General features: G+C 46.8%; 1 protein-coding gene across 1 annotated transcript; it reads left to right on the plus strand.

The window, feature by feature from the left end:
- Positions 1-3,684: 3,684 nt before the first annotated feature.
- Positions 3,685-11,850, plus strand: LOC120910484 (zinc finger protein OZF-like). Its single transcript, XM_040322241.1, has 6 exons — positions 3,685-3,702; positions 5,886-6,071; positions 6,242-6,281; positions 6,584-6,678; positions 6,785-6,887; positions 10,432-11,850. Exons 1-6 carry the CDS (start codon positions 3,685-3,687, stop codon positions 11,460-11,462), a joined length of 1,473 nt encoding a protein of 490 aa, XP_040178175.1. The 3' UTR covers positions 11,463-11,850.
- Positions 11,851-13,976: the final 2,126 nt, after the last annotated feature.

Below are 13,976 nucleotides of genomic sequence, written 5' to 3' on the forward strand. Positions count from 1 at the left end.
TTTCTATTCAGGCTCCAATGTGTGGGACCCCTGCTGCCCCAATGCGTATGCACACATGTGTTAATCTGTGCAGAAGAGTAAGTTTGGGATTGCTGAGTATGCCGGCTTGTGGCCCCTCTCCTCAGGCTGCCTGCCCTGGGCCACTCACTCCTCAGTGCCCATCAAATGCAGCCTGATTAGTGCCCATCAATGCAGCCTTGCCAGTGCCCATCAAATGCAGCATGATCAGTGCTCATTATTGCAGCCTTACCAGTGCCCATACAATTCAGCGTGATCAGTGCCCATCAAATGCAGCCTGATCAGTGCCCAGTAATGCAGCCTTACCGCCTTACCAGTGCCCATCAAATGCAGCTTGATCAGTGCCCATCAATGCAGCCTTGCCAGTGCTCATCAAATGCAGCTTGATCAGTGCCCATCAATACAGCCTTGCCAGTGCCCATCAAATGCAACCTTACCAGTGTCCATCAAATGCAGCCCGATCAGTGCCCATGAAATGCAACCTGATCAGCGCCCATGAAATGCAGCCTTGCCAGTGTCCATCAAATGCAGCCTAATCAGTGTGCAGCAATGCAGCCTGATCTGTGTCTAGCAATGAAGCCTGGCATGTGTCTGAATCTGGGATTTGAATATCCCAGCGCCATCCCGTCCTCCCCTCCCTCAGTCCACCTCCTCCTCCTCCAGTGGCCGCTGTAACAAAGTCCCGGCTCCTATAATTTACATCACATTGATTAAATTTGCCAATGAATCAGTGTTCACCCATCACTAGAGCTGGGACTTTGTAACAGCGGCCGCTGGAGGAGGAGGAATAGGAGGACCGAGGTAGGGGAGGTCGGTGCACCTTGACAATGAGAACGGCATTCCTGCTGTGGAAAAAGTAAAGGAACGTTGTTCCCATGCGTTCCCGCAGGACTTGAGCCCTGGGTGTTCACACCCATGTGATTCAATTCCTGTCTGAATTTGCAGATCGCACTGCGATATGCGAACTGATTTGGGGGTGCCATTAAGTTTTAATTGGCACTCCCAGCAGTTCATATGGGGCAGTGTAAACTGCCGACAGGAGACATGCGATGTGGGAACTGCTCTTCATTTGCGATTCCTGTGCGGGCTGCGACTCCAGAAATGGTGGAGGGTCCTTTTGACCTTTTCTTTGTATTTAAGGAGGCACAGCAGCCCACACAGTATAAATGGGCTGCCATGCCCACACAAAATACACCTTGCAGAGCCACATCAGTGTGAACTAAAGGAAAAAACCCCCCCCCCTCTACTGCTTAAGAACCCCCACAAGCAAAACTCCCCACTGAAAAACACCACCCTCCCACATATATCCCCACAATATTAACCCCCCTGTCTCTGATCACACCTCAAGGCAAAAATATCTCCCTCATATCTAATGCTAAATAATATCTCCCTTCATTTAACAAACTTCCCACCCAGAACCAAATCCCTGCCAACCACCCCCTGTAAACTTCTCTACAAGAAACTTACAGGGGGGAGGGGGGTCCTTCTCCAAAAGCAAACCCACCCCCTTTCCTTAACCTCCCCACTAAAATAAACTGCTCCAGGCAGGAATTCTCACCCCCTCCTTCCTCCACATAGAAAGCCATGCTTCTCCACCTACCTGACCTCATCTTCAGAAATCGGCACGGCACAGAGGCAGGAAATGAAATCTTCTGCATCCCCGGTCTCCCTTCGGCTGTGTCAGAGCTGTGAAGTCTCTAGGAGATCCCTCGGAAGTGTGCTCTCATTGGCAGAGCGTGCCTGGAGCAGTGTGTGTGTGTAAGCAGCCACAGCTGCTAACGGGAACAACGTTCCTGCCGGGCCCCCCTGATCCTCACTCGGCTGCGGGCCCCATAGCGCCCGCGTGGGTCGCTATGGTGGTAGTTCCGCCACTGACTCCAATGTCCTTATTACAGTCATGCAATCACTGTCAATCATTGCCAATTCACCTTTTTTCCCACCACTCACATTTTTACAGAGCGTGACTTCTTTAGGAGGTTCGTCAACGATCCCCCTAAAGAAGTCACATGTCCCGGTGACGAAACACGTAGAAGCGGGTCTTATTGGATGACATCGTCACCTGAAACTAGGAAGTGTGATATCTTTTCAGCCACCTGGAGCAGAATACTGGCATTGTTTTTACTATCTTTGCTTTGACATGTGGGTGAACTGCACGACCTGTCGATGATCCCCTGAGGAAGTCGCATGTCCCGGTGATGAAAAACGTAGTGGCGGGTCTTATTGGATGACATCGTCACACGATATTATGAGGTGCGTTATCTTTACAGCCAGCCAGAGCTGAATACTGGCATTGTTTTTACTATCTTTGCTTTGACATGTGGGTGCACTGCACGACCTGTCGGTGATCCCCCTGAGAAAGTCACGTTTCACAGTGACGAAACACGTAGAGACGGGTCTTATTGGATGACATCATCACACGAAACTAGGAAGTTAAGTACTGCATATTTACAGCTGTGCGTGACTTCTTCAAGAGGTTCGTCAACGATCCCCCTAAAGAAGTCACATGTCCCGGTGACGAAACACGTAGAGGCGGATCTTATTGGATGATATCGTCACACGAAACTAGGAAGTGCTGCATATTTGCAGCCACCTGGAGCTGAATACTGGCATTGATTTTACTATCGTTGCCTTCACATGTGGGTGCACTGCACGACCTGTTTTTGATCCCCCTGAGGGAGTTCCATGTCCCGGTGACGAAACACATAGAGGCGGGTCTTATTGGATGACATTGTCACATAAAAATAGGAAGTGCGGTATCTTTACAGCCATCTGGAGTTAAATACTGGCATTGTTTTAACTATTGTTGTTTCCACATGTGGGTGCACTGCATGACCTGTTAGTGATCCCCCTGAGGAAGTCACGTTTCACAGTGATGAAACACGTAGAGACAGATCTTAGTGGATGACATCGTCACACGAAACTAGGAAGTTAAGTGCTGCATATTTACAGCCACCTGGAAATGAATACTGGCATTGTTTTTTACTATTGTTGCCTTCACATACACGACCTGTTTTTGATCTCCCTGAGGGAGTCCCATGTCCCGGTGACGAAACACATAGAGGCGGGTCTTATTGGATGACATCGTCACACGAAACTAGGGAAGTGCAGTATCCTTACAGCCAGCCGGAGCTGAATATTGCCATTGTGTTTACTATCGTTGCTTTCACATGTGGGTGCATTGCACGACCTGTCGATGATCCCCCTGAGGAAGTCACGCGTCCTAGTGACAAAACACGTAGAGGCGGGTCTTATTGGATGACATCATGTGAAACTAGGAAGTGCGGTATACTTACAGCCACCTGGAGCTGAATATTTGCATTGTTTTTACTATTGTTGCCTTCACATGTGGGTGCACTGCACACCCTGTCTATGACCCCCCCTGAGGAAGTCACGTGTCGCGGTGACGAAACACGTATGGGCGGGGCTTATTGGATTACATTGTTATGCGCAACTAGGAAGTGTGTTATCTTTCATGCATTGGCAAAATGTGAGTGGAATTTAATGAGTGGTGTGAATAAAAGTTTTATAAAAGGCAAGGCGCTATGGAGTGTTTGATTTTTCTCTTGATTCTGTGATTCGGAGGAGAGGAGTACTAGTGGCATCATTCGCTGGGGATCAGGGATTCCATTTAAAGGGGACTTGTGCTGTTTTTACCTTGCATTTCACATGGGTCTTGTATATCAGGTGAGAGCACTGAAGGTGAAGGAATCGAAGAGTCAACACATTTGCAAGAGTTTATGAGTAAAGAAAATTAGCATATAGACTGATGCACTTGGAACAATTTGTTGGCATGATATATTGTTTTCATTTAAAATTCTTGTGGCACCAATGAGATGGTATTTAATGTATAGCGCTACACTAATTTACAAATCAGTTTTTATCTTTGCAGAGGTCTCATCATGGTCAGTCCCTCCCATGAGGAACCAAGTCCATTTCTGGTCTCATCACTGAGGATGGAAAAGGACTGGAGTCACATGACGGAACGGATATTAAACTTCACCTTGGAGATCATCTACCTCCTGACAGGAGAGGTGAGGAGGATTCTGGGAGGTCACATAACATCACTCTTATCTCTATTAACAATGGTGGCCTGTGCATTGTGGGCGCACGGGCGCCACCTCCCCTATCTATGCACCCGGTCCCTTTCAGGACGCGAGACCCACAGGGGGGGGGGTTTCTGTAAGAGCCGTGAGACCCGCGGGAGGGGGGGTGTGCCGTCAGAGCCACCCAGCCCATGAGCCTGGGGGGGGGGGCTGCTGTCAGGTCAGAGCCGCAAGACCCACGGGGGTCCACTGGAAGGAGAAAGCCAGATGTAACTGGATGTCCATGGTCGCGAGACCCCCCCCCCCCCCCTCCTTTTTCTTTCTCTCTACCCCCTCCCTCACCGCCGCTTTTCTAGCTAACCTTATATTCTCACTTTGCTGGACTGCCTACCCGAGCAGTTCCGGCATTCTTCCTTCCTTTTTCCTAATTCATTTCGCTCTTAGAAAACGGAAAAGATATGGGAGGCTGGGCCACGGCTGCAGACTGTTATGTTTAGTCAATGCCACTTGAATTTATACACATGTACACTGACTACGGCTGTTGTATTGTTATTGATGTGGTTCATGTGGACCAGCCTTGTATGTTGTGTAAAAAAAAAAAAAAAAAAAAAAAAAAAAAAAAGACCCACGGGGGGAGGGGTTGTTGCTGCTGCTGTCTGAGCAAGTGGGGTACTGAGCTGTATACCCTGAGCGGTATGCCTGATCTGTGATGAGGCTGAGCTGTATATCCTTAGCAGTATACTCTGATCTGTATACCCATAGCTGTATACCCTGATCTATGATGCTGAGCTGTATACCCTGAGCAGTATACCCTGATCTGCGATGCTGAGCTGTATACCCTGATCTGTGAGGCTAAGTTGTATCCCCTGATCCGTGATGCTGAGCTGTATACCCTGATCTGTGAGGCTGAGCTGTATATTCTGAGCTGTATACCCTGATTTGTGATGCTGAGCTGTATACCCTGAGCTGTATACCCTGATCTGTGAGGCTGAGCTGTATACCCTGATCTGTGAGGCTGAGCTGTATACCCTGATCTGTGATGCTGAGCTATATACACTGATCTGTGATACTGAGCTGTATATATACCCTGAGCAGTATACCCTGATCTGTGAGGCTGAGATATATACTCTGTCCTGTGATGCTTATCTCTATTAATAAAACACAGACCTGACCGGAGAGGTGAGGCGGATTCTAGGAGGTCACATGACATCACTCTTATCTCTATTAATAAAACACAGACCTGACCGGAGAGGTGAGGAGGATTCTGGGAGGTCACATGACATCACTCTTATCTCTATTAATAAAACACAGAGCTGACCGGAGAGGTGAGGAGGATTCTGGGAGGTCACATGACATCACTCTTATCTCTATTAATAAAACAGACCTGACCGGAGAGGTGAGGAGGATTCTGGGAGGTCACATGACATCACTCTTATCTCTATTAATAAAACACAGACCTGACCGGAGAGGTGAGGAGGATTCTGGGAGGTCACATGACATCACTCTTATCTCTAATAATAAAACACAGACCTGACCGGAGAGGTGAGGAGGATTCTGGGAGGTCACATGACATCACTCTTATCTCTATTAATAAAACACAGAGCTGACCGGAGAGGTGAGGAGGATTCTGGGAGGTCACATGACATCACTCTTATCTCTATTAATAAAACAGACCTGACCGGAGAGGTGAGGAGGATTCTGGGAGGTCACATGACATCACTCTTATCTCTATTAATAAAACACAGACTTAACTGGAGAGATGAGGAGGATACTGGGAGGTCGCATGTTGCTGTAGGATACATTTTTTTTCTTTTTACTGTATAGGATTATGGACACGTGAAGACTTCTGGTGATCACATTACACCAAGCAGCCACACCTGTGTGTCAAAGGAATGGTATAAGAGCCAGAGCCCTATCATGAAGCTCCCACCTCCCTCCCTGACGCCTGAGAAAAACCACAAGAAAATTCTAGACGTTATCCAGAAGATGATTGATCTGCTGACAGGAGAGGTGAGCGGTGCCGGGAATTCTGGGACATTATCAAGTAAAAGACAAGGGATGTGTCTGGATGGTGACTGTATCATTGTGTGTGTCAGGTTCCTATAAGGTGCCAGGATGTCACTGTTTATTTCTCCATGGAGGAGTGGGAGTATATAGAAGGACACAAGGATCTCTACAAGGACGTCATATTGGCGAGCCAGCCGGACCTCACATCACCGGGTAAGAGGAGACTTCCAGTTCTTGTAATTCTTGTAATTCAGATCTAGTAATTTAGAAGGATACAAGGATCTCTACAAGAACGTCATGATGGAGAATCAGCCGCCCCTCACATCACCGGCTAAGAGGAGACTTTATTGTAAAGAAGAAAGCAGAACGGAGGCTCCACCTAGATCCCCCATTATCTGACTCCATGATCTGACCGCCCTTACGCGTTACGTCCAATCAAGCATTTATTGAACCTTGTTTATTAAGAGGTCTATAAGCAGTGCTTTGTATTCAGTCAGTGTGTGTGTTTCCTACAGATGGATCCAGTAATGGGAACCCACCAGAGAGATGTCCTCCTCCTCTGTATTCTGGGTATTCCACACAAGAAGATCAGAACATCTCAGATCATCAGGTAAATTACTTATTATCCTCTGAATTGTGTCTACACCTTGGATAAAAAATGTTCCTGTTGTGTTTGAACTCAAAGGAATGATCAAGATGTTCTTTGTCCTATACAGGAGGAGGAACTGTATATTATTAAAGTTGAAGATGAAGAAAATCCATTATTGAGGGGTGATGAGCCATGGAAGGAGGAGGAGATCCCTCCAGAGATCAGCACAGGTGAATAAAATTGCTTTAATAACATCTTTCTGCAAATTCTAACAAGAAAAGATTGGAAAGGGGAGTATTTAGAACACATGGAGATCTCTAGAATTGGCAGCAATTTCTGGAACCGACCTGGATTCTTCCCTAAATATACATAATATAACTGGTGAAGTAAATGAATATACAATAATATACAATTCTAATATAATCTATATAACTATTGCATATATGTAATCATTTGTATATCCCTATAAATTGGCTAGTCTAAAGAGTTGGATAGCACAATAATATAACACATCTGCTTAATAAACAATGTTACATTTATTTCCCAAGAACATAGGAATATACTAAACAGCAGATATCTACAACATATAACAACAATCAAACATCAAAGATACTTATCACATCCTCTGGAATAGATTTGTTGGCTGGTCTCCAGATGTTAAAAAGGGAGAGCTATGGGCCGCATGGTTTAGGCCCCCGAGCCAGCATTCCGAGCAAGGTCTCAAAATGGCAGAGCCTACGGGCTGAAACAGTCCTTTTTACAAGCCTCAATTACACATCATACAAACCCCCTCCCATTGCCAGCCCAACTTGATTTTGGACGAATCAGAGGGTTCCTGGGGCATTCCTCCTCAACAGCTTATATTACTGACTGTCCTGACGCAATTGGCCTCTGGGGGCAGTATTGCCCATATCATCTCCAATAGCTTGTTGGTCTTTGATCTTTGCCACCAATTATTTTGGCAGTCACAACTCTCTTTGAAGCTTGCTTGTAGAGTGGCTAATCAAGGATTCTCTTAGACAGATTAAAGCTGGTAGCGTCATGTTAAAGGGGCTGTAAAGGTAAATGTTTTTTTACCTTAATGCATTCTATTCATTAACAACTTCATTACTGGGCACTTAAACCCCCTTCCTGCCCAGACCAATTTTCAGCTTTCAGTGCTGATGCATTTTGAATGACAATTGCGCGGTCATACAACACTGTACCCAAATTATATTTTTATCATTTTTTTCCCACAAATAGAGCTTTCTTTTGGTGGTATTTGATCATCTATGCGATTTAAATTTTTTGCGCTATAAACAAAAAAAGACAGAAAATTTTGAAAAAAAAACACAACATTTTTAACTTTTTGTTATAATAATATCCCAATTTTTATTTTATTTTTTAATATTTTTTTCCTCGGTTTAGGCCAATACGTATTCTTCTACATATTTTTGTTAAAAAAAAATTCAATAAGCGTATATTGATTGGTTTGCGCAAAAGGTATAGCGCCTACAAAATAGGGGATACATTTATGATTTTTATTTATTTTTTAATTTTTTTTACTAGTAATGGCGGCGATCGGCGATTTTTTTTGTCAGGCCTGCGATATTGCGGCGGACATATCGGACACTTTTGACACAATTTTGGGACCATTCACATTTATACAGCTATCAGTGCTATAAAAATGCACTAATTACTGTATAAATGTGACTGGCAGGGAAGGGGTTAACACTAGGGGGTGAGGAAAGGGGTTAAATGTATTCCCTGGGTGTGTTCTAACTGTGTGTAGAGGGGGACTGACTGGGGGAGGTGACCGATGCTGTGTCCCTATGTACAAGGGACACAGCATCGGTCTCCTCTCTCCCTGACAGGACGTGGAGCTCTGTGTTTACACACAGAGCTCCACGTCCCTGCTGTCACCGCCGATCGCGGGTACCTGGCGGACATCGCGGCCGCCAGGCACGCGCATCAGCATCTCAACGATGCACCGGGCACAGTGTTTCCCCGCTGTGCGCCCCCAGCGGCGCACGCAGGGAATGCACATAAAAGGACCCGGCAGTTGAGAGCCGCGCTGTGGACGTCTTTCGTCTATAGCGCGGCTCTCTAGTGGTTAAGGTGAAAAAACATTTGTGGATTAGTGGCCCCCCAAACCCCCCCTTTTCTTACCTGACCCCTCAAAAGTCCCGCGCCGCGAACGCGCAGGCTTCTCGGCTGTCTTCCCGGCTCATGCATTGGTTGATTGAAAGCAACGCAGCGATTGGCTCACGCTGCTGTCAATCACATCCAATGACGCAGCGTGCCGGAGGGCAGGGCCGAGTGATACAGTCGGCGGCTATGGCCGCCGGCTGTATCACGTAAGCGCGCCCGCAAGAACTCAACACCATGCAAGCTTGCTCGCATGAAGGTGTTGAGTCCTTGCTGGGAGAAGCCGAAACAGCAGCCGAGGGATCCGAACAAACCAGGTTCAGGGCCACTCTGTGCAAAACGAGCTGCACAGTGGAAGTAAGTATAACATGTTTGTTATTTAAAAAAAAAAATTGTAACTTTAGTGATCCTTTAAAGCGGGAGTTCACCCGAAAAACAATTTTTAACATTAGATTGAGGCTCATTTTGTGAAGGGGAATCGGGTGTTTTTTTTAAAATCGAAGCTGTACTTACCGTTTTAGAGATAGATCTTCTCCGCCGCTTCCGGTATGGTCTTCGGGACTGGGCGTTCCTATTTGATTGACAGGCTTCCGACGGTCGCATACATCGCGTCACGAGTAGCCGAAAGAAGCCGAACGTCGGTGCGGCTCTATACGGCGCCTGCGCACCGACGTTCGGCTACTTTTGGAAAATCGTGACGCGCTGTATGCGACCGTCGGAAGCCTGTCAATCAAATAGGAACGCCCAGTCCCGCAGCCCATACCCGGAAGCGGCGGAGAAGATCTCTCTCTAAAACGGTAAGTACAGCTTCGATTTAAAAAAAAAAACACCCGATTCCCCTTCACAAAATGAGCCTCAATCTAATGTTAAAAACTGAGTTTTTGGGTGAACCTCCACTTTAAGTTAGATGATTAATTAAGTACATCCCGACTTGGGAGCCAAATGGCAGTCCTACAGAGAGTGAGAATATCTTTATTCTTTAAAACCATGGCAGCCTGGCTGATCTTTGGGGAATAGGAAACACATATGTAGAAAATGCAGAAATATGATATCGAACCATGTTGCCTTCCAACAACTGGGTACTAACATTTATAGGTAAAGTTGATCCAGGAAATATCCGATTGCCTCTCTGGCAATCAAGATGGAATTGTTATTCTGCTGGACCAAATTGGAGCATGCTTTGCTGAGGTTTTTAGCCTTCCTCTGGATCAACTGTGGGTATAGGATTGTGTATATGGGATTGTATGATATTTATTTTGTTTATTGGTTGAACTAGATGGACTTGTGTCTTTTTTTTAACCTAACTTTGTAACCAACGATGGGGCACAATTTCTCCCACTGACACCAACAATCGGGGCACAATTCCCCCCACTGACACCAGCGATGGGGCACAATTCCTCGCACTGGAGGTGGGACGATGGGGCAACGTTGGGGCATTATTTATTAAGACCCCACTGATGATGGGTATTTTTCTACTCCCACTGGCCACAGTCTAGCCCCCTAAAGCCTGAGGGACAGTAAACTGGTCAGTTGTTTAGAAACTCATGCTATAGAATTTGGGTATGAATTTGTTTTATCATTTCTCATCCTTTGTCCCAGATGGACACAATGATAGGAATAATATAGAATGTTACCATATTTCAACAGATGGTGAAATAGAAGATAACGACATCGAAGCATCTCCTGAAGAAAACCCTGTTACTCTTTATCATCATCCAGGACTTCAAAGGGCAGATCTGTCATTGGATCCATCTACACACAAGGGGTGTTTTTCCGATCACTCCCACCCTGGAGCCAAAGATGAGACCAATAGAGAGGGTGAAACTTCTCCATGTGCCCAGTGTGGGGGCTGTCAGAGGACTCATGTGGATAAATCTTCTTATCCTTGTTCGACCTGTGGCAAGTCCTTTACCCAGAAGTTGCATCTCGTCAGCCATCGTAAGGCTTGCACCGGCAAGAAGTGCTTTTCGTGTTCTGAGTGCGGGAAACGATTCGCCAAAAAGTCAACCTTGTTGAGGCATCAGGTCATGCATTTGGAGGAGAAGCCCCACTCATGCCCAGACTGCGGGAAATGTTTTGCCAAAAAGTCCAACCTTGTTCGGCACCAGCGAATGCACACGGGGGAAAAGCCTTATTCTTGTCCGGAGTGCGAAAAGTCTTTCACGTGGAAGCCGTCTCTTGAGCACCATCTGAGGAAGCACCGGGGCGAGGTTCGTTTTTTTTGCTCCGAGTGCGGGAAGTGCTTTGCCCAGAAGTCCTACTTTCTGCAGCACCAGAGGACTCATAAAGGGAAGGAGCCGTACTCTTGCTCGGAATGCGGAGAGCGCTTTGCTAAGAGGTCAACGTTGGTCATGCACCAAAGGACTCACACCAACGAGAAACCTTTCTCCTGCTCGGAATGCGGTAAGTACTTTGTCCAAAAGTCCAGCCTGATGGAACATCTCAAGATGCACTCAGGGGAGAAGTCCTATTCGTGTACCGAATGCGGGAAGACTTTCCAGTGGCGCTCATCCTTGTTCTACCATGAACGCAAGCACAAGGGCTTGAAGCCTGTGTCGTGTTCGGAGTGTGGCAAAGGTTTTGCCCAAAAGTCTCATCTCGCCCAGCATCAGAAGATGCACGCTGGGCAGAAGGCTTCCAATTTCCTGAATTCTTACCTCAAAGAAGATCTCCATTGATGACTCCTTGTAGATAAACTGACCATGTAACCCCATTCATATTTCGGAATACCTAGAGTCCTTATTTGTGAACAATATTAGTGTGCCTCAAATTGCCTTTCGAGCATGTATGAATTTGAAGATTAGCGGGTGTGCGTGGTCACTTCTCTGCAGGCCCAAGCTAGGAAGAAAAAAGTTGTCAACTTCCCATAATGAATAATGGGGCCCATCATATTACACCATTGGCCGAAGGGCAAAAGTCACATTCCCTTATACTCAAAGGTACCAGGTGGATTGGCCAAGGAAGAAGGAAAACATCAGTATAGGCAGAAAGGGGCAATTCCCTGAACCTACATAGTTACATAATAAATTTTGTTTTAAAAAAAAAACACAGGGCCAGATTCACGTAGGAGAGCGCATCTTTGTGCGGGCGTAACGTATCCTATTTACGTTACGACTCCGCAACTTTGACAGGCAAGTGCAGTATTCACAAAGCAAAGTTGCGGCGGCGTAGCGTAAATAGGCTGGCGTAAGCCCGCCTAATTCAAATGTGGAAGATGTGGGCGTGTGTTATGTAAATTTATTGTGACCCCACGTAAATGACGCTTTTTACGAACGGCGCATGCGTTGTCCGTGAAAGTATCCCAGTGCGCATTCTCCAAATTAACCCGCAAAAAGCCAATGCTTTCGACGTGAACGTAAATGACGCCCAGCCCTATTCGCGAACGACTTACGCAAACAACGTAAAGCGTGAAAAATTCAACGCTGTTCCGACGTCCATACCTAACATTGGTACGCCTCATATACGCATCATAGAGCAGGGGTAACTTTACGCCTGAAAAAGCCTAATGTAAACGGCGTATCTGTACTGCGTCAGCCGGGCGTACGTTCGTGAATGCGTCAGCGTATCTAGCTGATTTACATATTTCTAGGTGTAAATCAGCGTACACGCCCCTAGCGACCAGCGTAAATATGCAGTTAAGATACGACAGCGTAGGAGACTTACGCTGGTCGTTTCTTAGAGAAATTTTGGCGTATCTGATTCTTTGAATCAGGCGGCAAGATACGACGCCTCAGACTCAGGCCTCGTACACACGACCGAACATGTCCGCTGAAACTGGTCCGTCGGACCAGTTTCCGTGGACATGTCAGACCGTGTGTAGGGCCGACCGGACAGTTTTCCGGCCTAGCGGACAGGTTTCCAGCGGACAAAAGTTTCTGAGCATGCCAAGAAACATGTCCGCTGGAAGCCTGTCCGTCGGACATGTCCGATGGTCAGTACGACTCATCGGACATGTCCGCTGGCCCGAGAACCCGCGCATGGCGTCGAAGTGATTCGACGCATGCGTGGAAGCATTAAACTTCCGGGTTCGCGCACGTCGCCGCCACCAGGCCTTCTCATCCAACACCTTTGGGATGAATTAGAGCGTAAACTGTGAGGCAGGCCCTCTCCAACATTAGTGCCTGACCTCACAAATGCCCTTCTGGAAGAATGGTCAAACATTCCCATAGACACACTCCTTGTGGACAGCCTTCCCAGAAGAGTTGAAGCTGTTATAACTGCAAAGGGTGGGCCAACGCAATATCGAACCCTACGGACTGGGGTGCCATTAAAGTTCATGTGTGAGTTAAAGCGGGGGTTCACCTTAAAACACCAATAGACCGTTACATCCAGCATACTGGATTTTTTTTTGTACCGCTGTACTTACGGTCTTATAGTTGTTTTCTCCGGGCTTCCAGGGATCTCGCTCCCCCGTGGAGTAGGCGTTCCTAAGACGAGGCATCGATGATTGACGTGCGGGTAAAGCACGTCATCGCCTTCCGAAAATATCCGAGGGGGCCTCGGCACTTTACGGCGCCTGCGCAGTCAGCTCTACACGGCAGGCGCAGGCGCCGTATAGAGCCGAGTCCCCGTCGGATATTTTCGGAAGGCGATGATGCGCTTTACCCGCACGTCAATCGTCTCCTGGGAGGATCAACACTCACTCCCAGGAGACATTGCGCAGAGCTCCCCGTCGGGGAAAAGGAGCAACACGCCCACTCCCCGCAAGGAAGAAGATCTGGAAGTGCGGCTGAAGACAGGTAAGTGTACACATTTAAAAAAAAAAAGTAAAGGTAAAAAGTTCATTTTGAGGGTGAACCTCCGCTTTAAGGCAGGCGTCCCAATACTTTTGACAATATGGTATAGGATAAAATGTTTCTAAAAAAATAATGGTCAAATCGTTCACCTGGCAATAAATATTAAAGTTTTTTTTCTTAAATAATAAAGTATTTTTTTTCTTAAATCTGATGTAAATTGCTGTAGGAAAATAAAATGTTTCCTTTTTCTTTTTTCTCCTTTTTGTTATATCAGTGTTGAATTGTGCTGACAGGCCCGCCCAAGACTAGGGCCCGGATTCAGTAACAATTGAGCTTTTTTTACGGAGGCGCAGGGCAACATTTTTGCCCTGCGCCCCCGCAATTTTTTTGCGCTGCCCTCGATTCACGGAGCAGAAGCTCCGTAAATTGCGTGGGCGCTCGGGCAAAATGCCCGGC

The sequence above is a fragment of the Rana temporaria genome, chromosome 8 (assembly GCF_905171775.1).
Source record: "Rana temporaria chromosome 8, aRanTem1.1, whole genome shotgun sequence".
Classification (NCBI taxonomy): domain Eukaryota; kingdom Metazoa; phylum Chordata; class Amphibia; order Anura; family Ranidae; genus Rana; species Rana temporaria.